General features: G+C 40.4%; 1 protein-coding gene across 1 annotated transcript in view; it reads right to left on the bottom strand.

Annotated features, from left to right (window-relative positions):
* Positions 1-832: 832 nt before the first annotated feature.
* brinp3a.1 (bone morphogenetic protein/retinoic acid inducible neural-specific 3a, tandem duplicate 1) overlaps positions 833-19577 on the bottom strand; it is a gene marked incomplete at its 5' end in the record, with an annotated part of 79451 nt that continues 60706 nt past the window's right edge. Inside the window, 2 exons of the mRNA XM_080430337.1 lie at positions 833-1970; positions 7785-8007. Coding sequence (XP_080286463.1) covers positions 854-1970; positions 7785-8007 — 1340 coding nt within the window. The 3' untranslated portion in view covers positions 833-853. The remainder of the gene's footprint in view (positions 1971-7784; positions 8008-19577) is intronic.

Below are 19577 nucleotides of genomic sequence, written 5' to 3'. Positions count from 1 at the left end.
CGTCAGGGATGAATAGTTTTTATTTGATGATAGGTATTTATTTGATGTCCATAACTGTCAAGGTTATTTCATCGTAAGCAAGAAGGGGAGAAAAACAAAATTGTGGCAGTAGAAGTAAAACCTTCCTACCATGTTGTACAAATTCATATGAAAGTTGACATGAGCGTCCCAAATGCACTCTCGACGGCCATAACGACAATGAAAATGTCCCCCAAATGTCCCTCACTCTGTTCCAAAATTGTTCTTAACCCTTTAAGACCGGGTACGCATCTGTGTGTCATTTTAAGATTTCTTTGGGCTATTCAAAAATAGCAGATCTACAAGCTCATGGCGCGGCACCGAGTGCCGCGCTATGAGCTTGTAGATCTGCTATTTTTGAAAAATCGGGAAAATGTGTGCAAATCTTTGAATATAATTTTTTTTACGCAAAGATTTGTAACTCTGTTACAACTACTGGGAGTCCCTGGAACAAAATATTTTGAGATCGGGGGGGGGGGGATCCACGGCCAAATACATTTGAGAATACATTTTGAGAACCACTGATATTATAGCAACATACGTTTTTTTTCCTCAAAAAACTGTTTTAGAATACATTTGTAGAACTCCCAGAAGCAAAGATTTGAGTTACAAATGTTCACTTAAAAAAAATGTATATTCAAAGATTTGCATGAATTTTCACGATTTTTCAAAAATAGCAGACCTACAGCTTGTAGATCTGCTATTTTTTGAATAGCCAAAGAAATCAAAAAATGACTCAAAGATACGTTCCCGGTCTCAATGGATTAACCATCATCAGGCGCGTGTGATAACCACCGCACGGCCATCTGTGCAATTTGGACGACGGCCACTTTTATTAGCTACACAATTTGGTCGTCTCGTATTCCATCGACTTGGGCTGCCTGGCACTGAAAGTCTGCAGCGCCGCCTGGATCCTGACGACGTCCGTGGTCGACAGTTTGAGCCTGTGCCGCAGCAGACAGGAGAACAGGTCCATCGGCTGCTGTCCCGGAGGGGAGAGCCGGTTGACCCGGTCCCGGATCTCCAGCAGCTGCAGCAACGCCGAGTCCTGCGATCCCTGAGTGTACGGGTAGTCCAGCTGCAAGATCAGATCCTGGATGGCCTCCGGGTCAAAGTGCATGCTGTAGCCGTACGCCTGGATGCTGTTGATCTTCATGTAGCCCAGGTTCCGCCCCGGCTCCAGGAACTCCAAGGGTTCGTAGTAGACCGACCCGTTCCCGTTGGCCATGGGGGCCCTGATCCGACTCCGTAGGTAAAAGTGGACCGTCTCGAAAAACGTTTTCCACTTGTTCCCCAGGGTCAACGTCCAGTTGTAGCAGTCCAGGGGAATGTCTAGTTTAGTCCTCTCCCAGTCCGGGTAGTCGTTCTGGTCGATGGGCATGATCCAGCTCTCCGAATGACTGCCCCCGAACGGGTTGATGTAGACGGACAGCGTGGGCTCCAGGGTGCTGTTCTTGGTAAGGCAGATCTGTAGAGATATCCCCAGGAGCATGTGGACGTGGTTTGACTTGTACTTGTTGCTCTTCAACGTCAGCAGCATCCTCTTCCGCCACGACGGGTCGAACCAGTTGTTCAGTCTGACGTCGTTGCTGACGAAGATCCCGTGGATGCCGATGCGGGCGTCGCGCCTCTGCAGGAGGTAGCGCAGCTCCAGGTCCTGCAGGTCGGTCTCGAAGCCGATGTAGTGGTCCGTGGAGTCGGGCACCTCGTGGCGGCACGCGCCCTGGCTCAGCATGTGGCCCTGGTTGCAGGTGGCGCAGCGCGAGCGGTTCTCGTAGGAGCAGGAGGCGCACGAGGTCCCCTCGCCCACGGTGCAGGGGATCACGCCCTGGCAGGAGGGGTGTTCGTAGGGACAGGAGCAGCTCCTGGTCTCCTCCAGGTAGGAGCCGATGTGGTTGTTCTCGCTGCAGTACATGATGGACAGGATGTAGTTCAGCCAGTAGCTGAAGCGCCTGCAAGACAAAGACAAGAGCAGCACAGGACATAAGACTACAAGGAGCATGGCTTTGTGAAGATTTAGTAGTTCCAAACTTATTTTCAGCAAATGTTCAAAGTGTCATGACATGATCATGGGAGTGATTTTGGACACATTTTGTAAAGTAATAGGCAGTGTCAAGTGTCTTGGCATGTGGCAGTGATGTTGCTGATTGGACAATAGTCATTATAGTTTTAGTTCATCTTGGTATCTTTAAGCTGAGAAAAGGTACAGGCTTATTTCATAGCCATTATAGTAATAGTTTGTCTTGGCATTAAGCTGTCTAGAGGTTTAGGCTTGTTATGATAGAAAAATGTTGCAGTTCACCCAAAAAATTGCTTATTTTCTATCAATTACACACTCCATGCAGCCTTGAATTCATGGATATTTTTTTGTTTTTGTCGAATTCCAATAATTTGATGACCAGCGGAGACTCAAAGAGTCGCCATTGAATTGAATCCCCCCCCCATTTTCCATCAAACATAAAAAATTAAAGAAGAACCGCTAAACTCTCTTGTTAACCTGATCATCTACAATATTTTATGACTCATGGGTTGTGTAATTTATAGATGACTTTACATTTTGATTAACATGCCTTATAATCATAATTGACTATTATGCAAATCATGATGAGGATGATCAAATAATAATGTACCATGAATCAGGTGCTTCTATTATTGTCAGTAATACCTACATTCGACTCAATCTAGAGCAAAGCTAATTATATATTCCTAATTCCTAATATTAAATTTAAGTTGTATGCAATTGTTTGACGCACACTTCCATTAATCTCAAAGACTCTGACTCTCTTTCAAGTCAGTGCTTAAAGGTAGGGTAAGTGACATGTTTTGGTTAAAACAAAACGTTTTGTGTTAAAAGGTTAAAGCACTATATTCTGATAGTAATCATAGAGTGTTTGTTCAGTAACAGGAGTCTCCATGTCTCTCCAGCTCTTTGATAAACAGAAAATAAATGTTCAGGTAGGTGACCAACTTTCAGCCAATCAGGAGAGTACCCATTTATCAGCTTAATTTTATAGTGTTCTAGTTCCAATTGTGTCTGCTCATTTCTTTGTGTCATCACTTCCAATGTCAGTTTAATCTGTATCCTGTCTGAGTTCTCTATCCTGATTGGATAAAATTGCTATCCTGACCTGAACATGCATTTTCTGTGTAATATTGATTGATTGAATATTTTATTAGGCTTTTTTTTTTTTAAACAGCACAGTTACATTTAAAATACTTTGTCTACAAGGTCTGTTCAAAAAAGTCCTTGCGGTCTTGTTTCCATTGAGGTCCTTGGTATTCAATTCATAGTCATAGCTATATAGTGGCACCAACAGTTCAAATATCATCACACAATAAAGAGCTGGATAGACATGGAGACTCCTGTTATTGAACAAACACTCTATAGCCATGAGTATTATTAGAATATAGAACTATTTAACACTTATTTAAACCAAAGAAAATCACTTACGCTACCGTCAAAGTTACAACCCTACATGACACAGAAAACAATGATTAATGTTGTGTGTGGGTGAAGGTGGCAAACGGAGCACATGGTGAACAGCTGACAGGACAAAATATGTGGGGGAAAAAAAAAAAGATGGGAGCATAATATGTAAAAAAAAATGTATTTCTCCCAAACATATAAATAGCTTTACACAGCTGCTAATAAGTATTCACTATAGTATTATGGTAGATAGACCGCCAATCCATCCTATTTAACCCATTCAATCCGGGGACGCATCTGTCATTTTAGATTTCTTTGGCTATAAAAAAAATTGCAGATATACAAGCTCATAGCGCGACACCGAGTGCCACGCTATGAGCTTGTATTATCTGCTATTTTTTGAAAAACAAAATTGTGCAAATCTTGGAATATGTATATATTTTTTAAAGCGAACAGTTGTAACTCAAACTTTGCTTCTGGGGGATTCTACAAAATGCCTTCTAAATCCAAACAGTGTTTTGAAAAACTTATGTTTCTATATCAGTGGTTCTCAAACCTTTTCATGTCAAGGACCCCCAAAACTATATGTATTTGGCCGCGGAACCCCATCTCAAAATATTTTTTTTCCAGGGTTCCAGAGTAAAAATTGTTCGTTGTAAAAAATATATATTCAAAGATTTGCCCAAAATGTCAAGATTTTTTTTAAATAGCAGATATACAAGCTCATAGTGTGGCACTCGGTGCCGCACTATGAGCTTGTATATCTGCTATTTTGTGTACAGCCAAAGTATAAAATATGGATAAAGTGGTTACTCAGATGCTTTCCCGGTTTGAATGGGTTAAATTGAAAAAAGTCTGTTATCTTTGGCTATAGAGCTATGGGCCATGTGGGCAATTGTGCATCTCTCGCCTCGTCAGTGGAAGCTGTGCACAGCGAGAGGCAGGGAGTTGTCCCATCATTCTAGCAGCAACACAGTATGTAAATTGTCTTGGAGACGCTCGGCAGCCGCCCAGGAGGGACAAACCTCGAAAGGCAGGCGGGGTGTTCAACCGCACAAGCTGTTCATTGTCGGTCAGGCCGTTTCACTCAGATCAACACAACACAGACACAGGCATAATCATAGAGCCAAGGATTCAATTTCCTGCTGTGGGTAAACTGGCTATTTTGTTGGTTAGATGATAGATGTTTGCAATCTCACATTTAACCCTTTAAGACCTGGAACGCATTATGTGTCATTTTAGATTTCTTTGGCTATTAAAAAAAAATAGCAGATCTACAAGCTCATGCCGCGCTAGGAGCTTGTAGATCTGCTTATTTTTTTTGGAAAAATCATGGAATTTTCTAAAAGCCATTTTTAAAGCAAACCTTTTTTAACTGAAATCTTTGCTTCTGGGGATTCTACAAATGTCTTCTAAATCCTAACAAAAATCCTAAGAAAAAACGTATGTTTTGCTATAATATCAGTGGTTTTCAAACTGTTTCATGTCAAGGACCCCAAAATTATATATTTGACCGCGGACCCCCATCTCAAAATATGTTGTTCCAGGGACCCCCCAGAAGCAAATATTTGAGTAAGCAAAAATCGCTTTAAAAAATTAATATTCAAAGATTTGCACAAATGTCCACGATTTTTCAAAAATAGCAGATCTACAAGCTCATTGCGCGGCACTCGGTGCCGCGCTATGAGCTTGTAGACCTGCTATTTTTGAATAGCCAAAGAAATCTAAAAAATGACACAGATTCGTTCCAGGTCTTAAAGGGTTAAAACATTTCTTTTCCCTTTGGAAACACAATAGCCGCATGTCAAATGTTTTGTGGCGGCTGCTCTGCTCTGGCTGATATCTGCTGAAACCTTCTCTATTCTCCCGGAACGTATTCAGGTTTTTTTTTCTCCCTGGCTCAGAATAGGCCTTTAGGGGGGAGACTACGCATGACAGTATATCATCATCCGTTCATGTCGTGACTACATGCAGCAGTAAAATGTGTAAACCTTATTCGCCCGAATATCTAGCAATATTTGACCACCTAAACAAAAATGTCTATTTTTTAAAATCATGAAAAGTTGTGCAAATGCCGCGCTATGAGCTTGTACTGTAGATCTGGTATTTTTGAAAAATCATGAAAAGTTGTGCAAATATTAGATTTTTTTACTTTTTTTGTCACATTTGTAACTAAAATCTTTGCTTCCGGGGGTTCCTGGAACTAAATATTTTACAAATGTTAATTTGAAATATATATTAAAAAAATGTATAATCCAAGATTTTGCCACAAAATTTCAAGATTTTTCAAAAATACCAGATCTACAAGCTCGCAGTGCCACGCTATACTTTGTTCTAAGCTGCTTTTCTTTTTTTTTTGTGCAAGGAAGTTCTTAATCCACAAGATGGGAAAGCAAATGGATGCATTTCTCTAGAATATGTTACGACCTGCTGCGCAAGTTGTAGCCATTCCTGTTGGCTATTTCTTTATCTCCCTTTTTCAGACAAAGACCATGATGCTTCAGTACACGAACACAATGTTACCGAGATGCATGAATTCTCTTTTTAAAAATAAAGGAATAAATCCACCATGAACTTCGTGCAAAACAACAACAATAATAATACAAAAGCCAATAAGGAAGCAGGCAATGGAACGGAGATAATGCCAGTGTTTGAGGGAGAGCGAGTGCATTCTCCGGGCAGCGGAATGAGACGCACGGGGTGTGTGGGTGTGTGTGGCGAGCGTGCGTGCGCGCGCACACACACACACACACACACACACACACACACACACACACACACACACACACACACACACACACACACATATTACACCTATACTGTACATATAAAGCTGTGGATATTTACTTGTTAAAACTTGTCTCACAATGTCATTCAAATTAATACGTTCCGGAACAGCTTTACTTTAGAAGCCTGCATGTTAGAACTTCCTTAATTCTTTGAGTCAAAGTATTACGCCAAATTAAGAGTTTGAATATTTTACTCTGCAATGTCTGCAACATCTGTCTCTCTCACTCCACTGCGTTTCAAAAGATCCCACAGTGGTCTCATCCACCATCAATGTGCTCATAAGTCAAATTAAATTTCAATCCATCCTCGGGGCAGATCTGTGTGCATGTAGATGAAGCCTAGTTATCAGGCTAAAATGAATTTCAATGGAAACCTCCTCATGCATATCTCCAGACAGAACTACATAATTCATCTAAGGATTCAAGTTAAATGCTACCGTGCTGGTAGCTTACAGTAGTAGTCCTTCTTTTGCCAAAGAAAATGTCGACTGGCGATGTCCCTGAGCTGCATTAATGTAGTGCTAATGGCTTGAGTTCATTATTAGCCTAGTTTATGGGATAACAAAGTTGTTTTAGTGCCAAATGGACTGCATAGAATAAACAACTGAGCTTCTGTTAACTAACACTAAACTAGGCCTAATTGTGCTCAGGTCTTTGGTATTTTTACTCACTTTTGTGATATACATATACATCAACGCACCCACATGCACAATGTGTGCTGTATACTGTATACTATACCAGCCTGATCTCACACAATTTAGTATACATTGCACGGACCCAGTGCACGTCATTCCGTGCATAGCCGCCTAGAAAACCAGAACATCTGTGCATATGTGAGTCCCACGGTGGGCTTAACCGGTTGCAACCCGGAAGAAGAGCATGCAGTCCCCACAACATGATTTACGATTCTGTGCCAATCGGTACATAACCCAAACGGCGCTGAGTAGGCTCAAGCGAACGTCGCAACGTTCAGGGACGGCAGCTCGTTCGCTTTAGCTCACTCGGTGGTCCCTCACGTGGCTCCAGTTCGCTTGAGACTGCGCGCCTCCGAAATGGTTTAGTCAATGGCGAAGATGCGAGGCGGCTATGCTAGGGCATTCACAAAAAGTGATTTTTAGCATTCGAATTATTCGACCAATAAGTATTCGTTTTTTTTTATTTTGCCAATGGCATTGACGACTTGCGAGTCAGGCTCCTCGCCCGACACGTCAACTTTTAGGGGACAGCCCTAGGCACAACTTGTATGAAATGATTTGACAACAATCAACCATGAATGGATTAGGATTGGATGGATTTTTTTTTCTCTAATAATCGACAGTCGAATATTTGAATATTCGATTATTCTGTTTATACCCTAGGGCTATGCACGGATTTTCTAGGTTTTCTAGGTGTCTATGCACGGAATGACACTCCGTGCAATGTATACTAAGTTGTGTGAGATCGGGTTGGCTATACACACACGTGCATGTACACACGCACACGCAGACACTGTTGTATCGACATCTGTGTTGACAAACAGGCGAGCAGTGAAGCTTCTCTCATCTTCTCACCTCTCTCTCAGCATAATGATCCTGGGCTGTGTTCGACACCTCTTGCTGAGGGTGAAGAGCTTGCTGACAATGCGTCGCGCTTTGCTGAGAAGCTGTTGGTTGCTGAGCTCCAGCTGCCGGTAGCGCTGGTGTGCGGCTGGCTCCATCTTCCAGAAATACTGGATAGCAGATGTGTTGAGGGCATAGAACGTAGGGAGCCTCCGCACAAAGTTCTGGAACTCATCTGAAAGGCAAGACAGGTGACAGGAGAGTTATGATCCTATAGCAGCAAAAAAGTTTTGCACATCCAAACAAACAACACATCACATCAGGTGCTGGACAGACAGTGGTGGAAAAAGTACTCACATTTTTACTAAAAGAATAAAAGTATCAATACTGCAATGTAGAAATACTCTGTTGCAAGTAGTAGTAGTCCGGAGTTCAAAATGTACCTGAGTAAAAGTATAAAAGTATTGGCATAAAAATGTACTTAAAGTACCAAAAGTAAAAGTGCTCCATGTGCAGAATGTCCCGTTACACGTTTTAAAATGTATGAAAATCTTTTGAAAATAGCAGATCTACAAGCTCACAATGCGTCGCATCGCGACGCATTGTGAGCTTGTAGATCGGCTATTTTCAAATGGCCGAAATGTATACAGGGCTGAAGTGGTTAATGTATGTTTTGTAATAATAAAAATCTACAAAGTAACTAGTAACTAAAGTTTTCAAATCATTGTAGTGGAGTACAATATTTGCCTCTGAGATGTAGTGGAGTATAAGTGGAAATTGGAAATACTCAAGTAAAGTACAAACACCTCAAAATGTTACTTAAGTACAGTACTTGAGTATGTACTTAGTTACTTTCCACCACTGTGGACAGAACACGCAAAACCAGAAAAAAAAAGGGTAAAAAAAAAGGCTCCACGCAATGGATCATGCTCCCGTGAACATTTAATGTATAACCACCAAAGGTGACGTTTCGAGCCTCAGTCGGTTGAAGAGCTTTGAAGTTCAAAACATCTGCTTGGTGGTAATACTAAATGTTAATGTTAGTGGGAACATACTCTATTTTTCTGTTTCATCCACCTATAATTCCACAAACCTCTGTCATCTAAATCTGTGTTCTGCCCGGTTCTCCTCAGTGGCTGGAGCAATGTATCTGCATTTGCACACGGCCATTGACCATTAGCATATGTGCACGGAACAGCGACGCCCGTTTTTCACTTTCCCAAAATGTAAGCTGTTTATTAGCGTTTTTATGTAAAAGAATTCGGGCTATGGGAGCTATCGTCGGCATGCTTACAGCCGTCGCCGTGGTTACAGGCAGCTCCCCAAGCTATGGGAGGAAGGGGTCCTCCTTGGGGCCAAAAAGGTTTGGGACTATTGCTGTAGCACAGCACATATAACCCAAAGTCTGTCACTACTTTGAATGCACACATCCCCGGGTATGGACTAGTAATAATAATTTAATAAACTTGGGGTGAGCTTTTCTTTATTCTATCAATGTTAACAGCTAAAAGCATTGCCCAGACTCAGTAGGTATAGGTCTCTGTACGCCAGAGGGAAATGACCAGCCAAACTGATGGCCATAGTGGATTACTGTAACTGCAGCAGGCTTTAACCCATTAAGACCGGGAACGCATCTGTGTCATTTTTAGATTTCTTTGGCTATAAAAAAAAAAATGCAGATATGCAAGCTATGAGCTTGTAGATCTGCTATATTTTTTGAAAAATCATGATATTTTTGCAAATCTTTGAATGTAAATATTTTTTAAAGCAAACATTTTTAACTCAAGTCTTTGTTTCTGGTGGTCCCCGGAACAACATATTTTGAGGTGGGGGTCCGCAGCCAAATACATATCATTTTGGGGGCCCTTGACATGAAAAAGTTTGAGAACCACTGATTAAAGCAACATATGTTTTTTTTTCTCTCCAAAACCTGTTAGGATTTAGAAGACATTTGTAGAATCCCCAGAAGCATAGAAAAAGATTTGCAAAAACATGTCATGATTTTAGAGGGGAAAAAATAGCAGATCTACAAGCTCATAGCGCGGCACTCGTGCCGTGCTATGAGCTTGTAGATCTGCTATTTTTGAATAGCCACTGTCCGCTGGGCACAGGACACAAAAATAATCACATCACATTTTCCTACCATTCAACGTCAATATCGTCATCAACGGTTTGTTATCTGGGTAAATCAATACCAGAAAATGAGAAAATGGTTCTCCAATGTTTTGCAATTAATACAAGTTATGCTGATAATACTGTATCTGATTGGAAAACCTCTCTAGACTCATTGGATTGCCTGGTGATTAGTCAGGGCGTATTGCAGTGAAATAACACTTATTAAATTCCATGCAATGAAAGCAGTGTATTGAGTGGTTTCAGCGCCCCTTCCCAAAGCGCCCCTTCCCAAGTGTTTTCTTGCTGTTCTTTTATTTTATGAAGGTATTGCGAGTGGGAGAGGAGAGAGAGGCGGTGAAAGAGAGACCTGTGCGCTCCATTACAGATTATGTACAGCACATTTCTATCTCCCTCTGATACCTGCTAAATCAGTCATGCATATTATGCTACCAGAAAAGGCTTGCTTGTTGTTCTTTGCGGGTCATTCCAGTTTTTTTTGTTCTTTGTCGTCTTCTTCTTCTTTCTTTTTTTTAACCCATTAAGACAGGGAACGCATCTGTGTCATTTTTTTGGATTTCTTTGGCTATTCCAAAAAATAGCAGATCTACAAGCTCATAGCGTGGCATCGAGTGCCGTGCTATGAGCTTGTAGATCTGGTATTTTGGATCTGGTATTCAAAAATATCAGATATACAAGCTCATAGCTCTTTTTTTTTTTTATCGTGAAAATTTGTCTTTGAATATATATGTGTTTTTAAAGCGAACATTTGTAACTCAAATCTTTGCTACTGGGGGATTCTACACATGGCTTCTAAATCCTACAGTTTTTTGAAAAACGTATGTTTCTATATAAGTGGTTCTCAAGGACCCCCAAAATGTATTTGGCCGTGGACCCCCATCTCAAAATGTTTTGTTCCAGGAACCCCCAGAAGCAAAGATTTGAGTTAAAAATGTGAAAAAAAGTATATATATTCAAAGATTTGACACATTTTCACGATTGGTTTTTCAATAAATAGCAGATCTACAAGCTCATATCTGCTATTTTTTTAATAGCCAAATAAATCTTAAAATGACACAAAGATGCGTTCCCGGGCTTTAAAGGGTTAATCAGACTCACGCTATTGTTGTCGGGCGGAATTACAGTACTCTGTTTGCTCTCCAAACGTGCTTATACTGGCACGATTCCCAGAGGAAGGGGCTAAAGTATCGGTCGCTGCCAAAAACTAGAGTGTTATTTTGCCGTGGCGGTGACAATGGCACCTCATCCCTGAAAGCCTGATGTCTTTCCCTACCATTATCACCTTGTCAGCAACTGAAAGCAGCAACGTAACAATGCCACCCCTTTTATATGACTTCTAAAACAAAAGGGGGCTCTTTGGCGTTGAAGGCACACATCTATAGCAAACAGAGGCGCTCTGTGAGTACGATAAAAAACAACAGTGGTGGAAAAAGTACTCAAATGTTTTACTTAAGTAAAAGTATCAATACTGCAATGTAGAAGTACTCCGTTACAAGTAAAAGTAAGGAATTCTAAATTGACTTGAGTAAAAGTACAAAAGTATTGATATCAACATGTACTTAAGGTACCAAAAGTAACAGTACTAAAATGTTTGAAAACGCGTTGTGAGCTTGTAGATCGGCTATTTTCAAATAGCCTATGTATAAAATAGGGCTAAAGTACAATATTTGCCTCTGAGATGTAGCGGAGTAAAAGTATAGACAATTGGAAATTCTCCAGTAAAGTAAAAGTACCTCAAAATTGTACTTAAGTACAGTACTTGAGTAAATGTTCTTAGTTACCTTACACCACTGAAAAACACATATAAATCCCATGACGATGATGAAATATAATTCCCAAACTGGGAAAATATAATGCCTGATTTATACTTGGCTGTGTGGCGTATCGCACATCGAAAATAGCAATCAAAAAGCTCACAATGCAAGCTTGAAAATTGGCTCTGTTCAGTGCGTGATACCAGCACACAACTATAAACCAGGCTCAAGGGTTGGGGTTTTGTTTGTACAGACTGGTTCTGTTTTTGTTTAGTTTTTGTCTTTTTGGAAGCCATAAACCTCAATATGTGAGTGTGGTACAAATGTTAATGAATTCATTTGACAAATTAGGCTAATTATGTTAATTGTGTTAGACTAGTGGCTTGTTGACGATGTGTGAGTAAACACAATGCTGAAACACAATGCCATTGTAGTCCAAGAGCATGTATTATTGCGAACGCGGAAGGAGGCGCAGCGAAGCCGCGCCTCCGACCAAGTGGAGCTTACTATGTCACTATGAGCTTACTATGACACAGCCTGCAAAACACACACACACACACACACACACACACACACACACACACACACACACACACACACACACACAATGTCAATGTTCTCTCCCCATCACGGTCAAATAACACGGATTACAAGTCCGTAAATACACAATATTTTCGAGTTGCGTTCACTTCCAGCGTTCGCGCGTCTTACTTGTAGTATAGCTAATTGGTAGAACAAAACCAGATTTAACAACTACAAAGAATACACAAAAAAACTGAATTATTTCCTAATTGCATGAGTCATAACTAACTATACATTATCCATGTCCAGAAGTCCAAAGAAATGTTTTGTATTTTTATAAGTGTTAAATTTCTCTATATTCCAATAGCGATCATCGCTATAGAGTGTTTGTTCAGTAACAGGGTTCTCCTTCTGGGATAGTTATCCAATCAGCAGAGAGAACTCATACATGATGCAGGAGAAAGTGAAAACAAAACAAAACCATCAGCAGACAAAATTGGAACTGCAACACTATAAAATATGAGCTGATTAATGATCTTTGTGGAGTTCTCCGCAAATCTCAAACAGAAAATGTATTTTCTGTTTACTAAAGAACTGGAGAAATGGTAGTCCCCTGTTACTGAACAAACACTCTGTAGCAAAACCTAAGAACGATTATAGTTCACCACTACTGACTGTTTTTTAACTATATAATACGATATATACTTCATTGCTAACTTCTTCATCCTTCTGCTGCAATGCTGCTTGAATGTATATTCTAGCACATTTATTCATCCATTATATTCTGTATACTTAATCTGTATTTTAATGTTGTGGTTACAACATAGACATACTACTTTACAGTCTGAATGTAATTCAGAGATTCCTTCTTCTATTCTTTATTATTGTTATTTGTATACCCTACCTCAGTGACAACAGAGAAGGTGCAATTCTAAACTCTATATACTATATCTCTGCTGTCCGGCAGAAACCAGCTGACTCCAAAATGTCAATTTTTCAGGAAATGACTAAAACAAAACAAAAAGTGGAGTTAGGAGGTTTTGTTTATCATTGATAAGAACAGCTGAATGGACCTCCAAGCTCACAATGAGGTTGGAGGTCAAAAGGGGGTGGAGCCTGGAGTCAGCAAAACCAGCTAACTCCACCCCTCTTTGGTGGACTTAGCTGGTTTAGCAGAAAGTTTGAGGATCCAATGGAGTTAGCTGGTTTTGTCCAAGCGCTTTTTAATACATTTCATTGGTTCAATATTTTTTTAATCAACACACAGACGTAAAGGGTGTTCAATAGCACTGATTTATGGAAAAAAGCAGAAAAATTTAGTTTCTGCCGGACAGCAACGATATGCTAGTGACCTAGTCTATGGTCAGTTATTTTACGCCAATGTGAATACTGCTAATGCAGTTTTTACACACTTATTACAGTTTATTACTTACTCACTGTATTATTTAGCACTACTGGTAGTACCTTACCTGTATTATAACCTTCTGTATTAATCTTGTATTACCTTGTATTATATGTTGTACTCCGTCTTGTACCATTACTTGTAACACATGTCTGCCACACTAACATTACACTGCCCATACATACACATATACGATGTTACCCATTGCCTCCCTGCTTGGCACTCAGCATCAAGGGTGTGATTGGGGGTAAGTTTGTTAACCACGGCTACTTACCTTTATCACATTTATTCTCTGCATAATGACTAGCGTTGCAAACTATTTGTAGGGGATCATTTTAGTGGTGTTCTCAGCTTATTAAATACATTGTATATTTATTTCATTGATTTACTAAGGACGGTGAACATTAATCAGCAATTTATTTTCCACATCAATAAAGGCGCCAGAGTTAGGTAATGAGCTCATTTTCATCTGTAGCCTGTGGGCACGTTATTACAATTGGTGGTCTAGAATTGTCAAAAATGTTTCAAGCAGCCTACATGATTGTATGTAAGTTCGATCCCGGGGCGCCCCCAGAGATGAAGTGTCCTTGGGCAAGACACTGAACCCTACATTGCCTCCAATGAGTCGGTCGGCGCTAGCTTGTGTGTGAATGTGGGAAAAGTGAGGACACTGGCGTCGACTGTTCGCCGATTCACCTCCCCATGTCCCCCCCCCCCCCCCCTGTATGAATGAATGAACCATTGCAAAGTGCTTTGAGCACTTGGAAAAGCGCTATAAAATTGACATTCATTATTATTATTATTATTATTATTATTATTATGTAAAAGACAGTGTCAGAGATGAGTCGGCATGATTACTTATGATTGCAAGTTTGGTTTGTGTTAAGCCATCTCTAAAGATTATGTTTAAAGGGTAGGTAATTCATGCTCTCTTTTAATTCATTAAGAAGACTGTGCCGCAGTCGTGCTTGGCTCTAATTGAGTAGACTGTTAGCAAACTTGCTATATCTGTGTTGTACAACTAGTAGTTGCCCTTGTTGCCCTGTTACTACTATCCTGCATTATGAATGAATCAGGGGAGGAGGTGCAAGGCCATGGAAGACCGTAGAGACGAGACAAGCATCTCACAAATTAATTATTAAATTATTGTTGTCACGCTTGGTTTATGACCAGCTTGTAAAACAATATGCTAAGTGGTAAAAGAACACAGCATGCATAACGAGGTTGGCCTGTACAGCCCCTGAATTAGGATCCTGTGGTTTCCGTGGGACCCAGTGCCACGGGAGTGAACAAAAAAGACAGCTGCGGGTCCCAGGATAACCTGGATATTACGCACCATGAAGCCAGTGGTGTAAAGTAACTAAGTACATTTACTCAAGTACTGTACTTAAGTACAATTTTGTGGTATTTTTACTTTACTTGAGTATTTCCAATTTTCAGTACTTTTACTTCTACTCTACTCCACATCTCAAGGCAAATATTGTACTTTTACTCCACTACAATTATTTGAAAACTTTTTTTACTAGTTACTTTGTAGATTTAGATTATTATTACAAAACATACATTAACCACTTCAGCCCTATATACATTTCGGCCATTTGAAAATAGCCGATCTACAAGCTCACAATGCGTCGCATCATTGTGAGCTTGTAGATCTGCTATTTTCAAAAGATTTGTATACATTTGAAAACTTGTGAAACTGCATAATGAGTACTTTCTACTGTTGGTACTTTAAGTACATTTTGATACCAATACTTTTGTACTTTTACTGTACTTTTACAAGTACATTTAGAATTCCGGACTTTTACTTACAAATACACAGTATTTCTACATTGCAATCTTGATACTTTTACTTAAGTAAAACATTATTTGAGTACTTTTCCCACCACTGCCTGAAGCATGGAGTCAACAACTGAAGTTGAAAAGAAGCAGGTCATTACAATACAAAAGCAAAACAAGGAGGCAAGTCTGATATTTGGACACATTTCTCAGTTGTGTTACTGATAAAAATGGAAACTAACTTTGTTACTGTAGTTGCTACAAATGTGCAAAAATGTTAGTCTATGGCAGTGGTTTTCAACCGAGTGTCCGGGGACCACCAGCGGTCCTTAGGAGGGTACCAGGGGGTCCCCAGCGAAATGAGTTAACATAGCGTCACAATAATTTTAACCACAAATTTGGCTATTCAAAATAGCAGATCTACAAGCTCATAGCGCAGCACCGAGTGCCGCGCTATGAGCTTATAGATATGCTATTTTTGATAAATCTTGAAAATGTGTGCATAGTCTTTGAATATATATATTTTTAAAGCGAATATTTTTAACTCAAATCTCTGCTTCTGGGGGTCCCTGGCACAAAACATTTTCAGATGCGGTCCGCGGCCAAATGTATATCAATTTAGGGGTCCTTGGCATGAAAAAGGTTGAAAACCACAGGGTCTATGGGCACAAATATGGCAGCTCTGGGGGTTGAGGCGACACACGTTTGCCACCCTCTCCAGTCAAAGTAAGCTTTACTTCAAAAGAGAACACGTGTTCCTGCAAACATACTATTGATAAATGTGTTGCATTTGTTGTTGAGACATTCGGCCATATGATTTTGTTGCTGGAAAAGGTTGTTGGCATAGTTATACAGTTTGTGTAGCCACTAAATATGTCAAAGTAAAAACAAGTTGTGCCTCACCCAACCCACTGTTTCCAGACACATCGTGGGGAGGGCACAGGCACAGCAGGCATCAGTGGCAGAACAAATAAAGCCCATCATCAAAAAGTATGGATGTGCCATCACAACCCGATATATGGACTGGAGGATTACCATAAAACCTCATTCATACCCAGCACCATCCATTACACAAGCCACGACTTCGGTCTTGTTTTTTGAGGGTGTTATTTGCGGCTCCCTTCGAAGATGGCGTGTCAAAAAACAGGACAGAACATCAGGAACCTGCTGTTCCAGAAACTTTGTGCATTTGGAATAGACACGTCACTGCTCGGCCATGTTCTGTTTGTCACTGACCACCGAGCCAACGTAATTGCTGCCCTGTGTGCATAACACCGGGCTCAAACTGCAATGCACACGTCCCAAAAGTCATCCTGTCAAGTGCATTTGCCCCAGCTGTGCTGGCCCAGACACCCGAGCTGACCGACCTATTGACCAGGTGCAACAGAACTGGTCAAATACAGTGGTGTAAAGTAACTAAGTACATTTACTTAAGTACTGTACCTAAGTACGGTATTTTTACTTTAGTGGAGTATTTCCAATTTTAAATACTTTTACTTCTACATACATCTCTGAGGAAAATTTTGTACTTTTACTCCAATACAATTATTTGAAAACATTAGTAATTAGTTACTTTGTAGATATAAATTATTACATTATAAAACATACATTAACCACTTCAGCCCTATTTTATACCTAGGCTATTTGAAAATAGCCGATCTACAAGCTCACAACGCGTCGCGATGTGGCGCGTTGGGAGCTTGTAGATCTGCTATTTTCAAAAAATGTTGTACTTTTACTTTTGGTACTTTAAGTGTATTTTGATGCCAATACTTTAGTACTTTTACTCAAGTCACATTTTGAAGACAGGCCTTTTACTGAACAGATTATTTTTATATTGTGGTATTGCTACATTTACTTAAGTAAAAGATCTGAGTACTTCTTCCACCACAGGTTAAATTATGATAATGCTGGATTCCATAGAGATCAACAGCATTACTGATGACCCATACACCAATAATTGCAGATCAATGCAAACACTTTGAAAACAATCGGTTGCCTTCCTCAAGTTATTCAAGGAGGCTATACCAATGACCTTGAGTCTGACAACCAGTGGTGGGAAAAAGTACTAAAATGTTTTACTTGAGTAAAAGTATCAATACTACAATATAGAAATACTCTGTTACAAGTAAAAGGCCTGTGTTCAAAACGTTACTTAAGTAGAAGTACAAAAGTATTGGCATCAAAATATACCTAAAGTACCAAAAGTATAAGTACTAAATGTTTGAGAATAGCAGATCTACAAGCTCACAACGCGTCGCATCGCGACACGTTGTGAGCTTGTAGATCGGCTATTTTCAAATAGCCAATGCATAAAATAGGTCTGAAGGCGTTAATGTATGTTTTATAATATAATAATTTATATCTGCAAAGTAACTAGTAACTAAAGTTTTCAAATAATTGTAGTGGAGTAAAAGTACAATATTTGCCTCTGAGATGTAGTGGAGTGGAAATGAAAGTAGCCTACTGAAAATTGGAAATACTTTAGTAAAGTAGAAGTACCTCACAAAATTGTACTTAAGTACAGTAAAATATACTTAGTTACTTTACACCACTGCTGACAACACAGCCCCCAGCATGTCGCTTGCGCTACTATCGTGGTCCATTAGACCCAGTGAACACTGCCAAGCACACACCACATCACCTTTTGCTCTCTGAAGTCGCCAAAGTCTGTGCCTAACATCTGTAAGAACTATATGGGCACTATGGTGACATAAAACCCCACCGCATCATCATCACAGTACACCAGTGGTTCTCAAACTTTTTCATGTCAAGGACCCCCAAAATGATATGTATTTGGCCGTGGACCCCCATCTCAAAATATATTTTTTCCAGGGACCCCCAGAAGCCAAGATTTGAGTTACAAATGTTTGCTTTAAAATATATATTAAAAGATTTGCACAAGTTTTCACGATTTTTCAAAAATAGCAGATCTACAAGCTCATAGCGCGGCACTCGGTGCCGCGCTATGAGCTTGTAGATCTGCTATTTTTGAATAGCCCAAAGTATAAAAGGCTAAAGTGGTTACAATTATTGTGACGCTATATGAACACATTTTGCTGGGAGCCCCCTGGAACAGGATTACAACGTTACTGATGCCTTAAAATGCGATTGCTAACAGACGCTGGGTCCAGATGCAGTGATGACATGGTCATAAGTACGTAATATGAATGCTTTAGATATAGGCTAGCCTAGCATAGGCCTATAATTAAAACAATCCAATCCAAAAGGTGCAAAGTAAATTATCCACAAGATGCAGTTTTGACCCGGTCCCAGCAGAGGATAAGCTAGCCTGTCATGGCCAGACTAATATCACTGCGGAGACATTAGTCTGGAATCTCTGTGTGGAACCGGCATTTCCGAGGGGCAAATAAAAATTTTTGTCTCTGTTGATAAACCCGCCCCTACAGTTGCATACTGAGCCCTGATTGGTCCCTCACAAACTTTGGAGGGAGAGAAATCCAATCTCAATAGGCTCTATGCACAGCATGCCATATTATCACTTCCTTCACAGGTGTTACCAATGATACTAATGAAGGCTCTGTTCCATTTAGTGGAGCACAGTGGTTCTCAGACTTTTTCATTTCCACGACCCCCATAACGCTGAGAGTTACACACCCGTAAGGGGCCATTTGGAAACCCCTTAAGGAACCATGAGGGTCCCTGAACCCCAATGTTAGACCTACTGGTGTAGCAGAGTGTCTCCAGTGAGCCAACGTGCACAACATCAGCACCCTGACTCTGTTTGACCAGAATGGAACAGAGCCTTCATTAGTATCATTAGCAACACCTGTGAATGTATTCACACTATGGCTGCTGGGCATAGAGCCTATTGAGGGGGCCAGACCTAATCTGCCAGGGGCATTTTTTGTTTGTTTGCAATGGCAGATTCGTTTGGAACCAGGCTAAGGATAAGCCACCACCACCCAAAAAAACAAAACAAAGCCACAATATGATGCATCCTGTGTTTTGGCACAAAAGGCTGCAGGGTGATGAAATAGCAGAACATCTCAGCACCCACCTCTCAGAACACCCAAACACCCAACAGAGATTGCTTCCTGCCTCCTCAAAATTGGCATGTTTTATCGTGAGCATCCCTGCATCTAGTGCACCCATAGAGAGGCCATTTTTAGTGTCTGTCTGTGGGTGCATCTTGGAAGAGAGACACACAGGCCTGGTACACCGCACAGTGCATCAGTCCACCAGTAATGTTCT

Source organism: Gymnoscopelus braueri (assembly GCF_963280865.1).
Source record: "Gymnoscopelus braueri genome assembly, chromosome: 6".
Lineage (NCBI taxonomy): Eukaryota > Metazoa > Chordata > Actinopteri > Myctophiformes > Myctophidae > Gymnoscopelus > Gymnoscopelus braueri.
The sequence above is the reverse complement of the archived record's forward strand: the minus strand, read 5'-3'. Positions and strand labels throughout refer to the sequence as shown.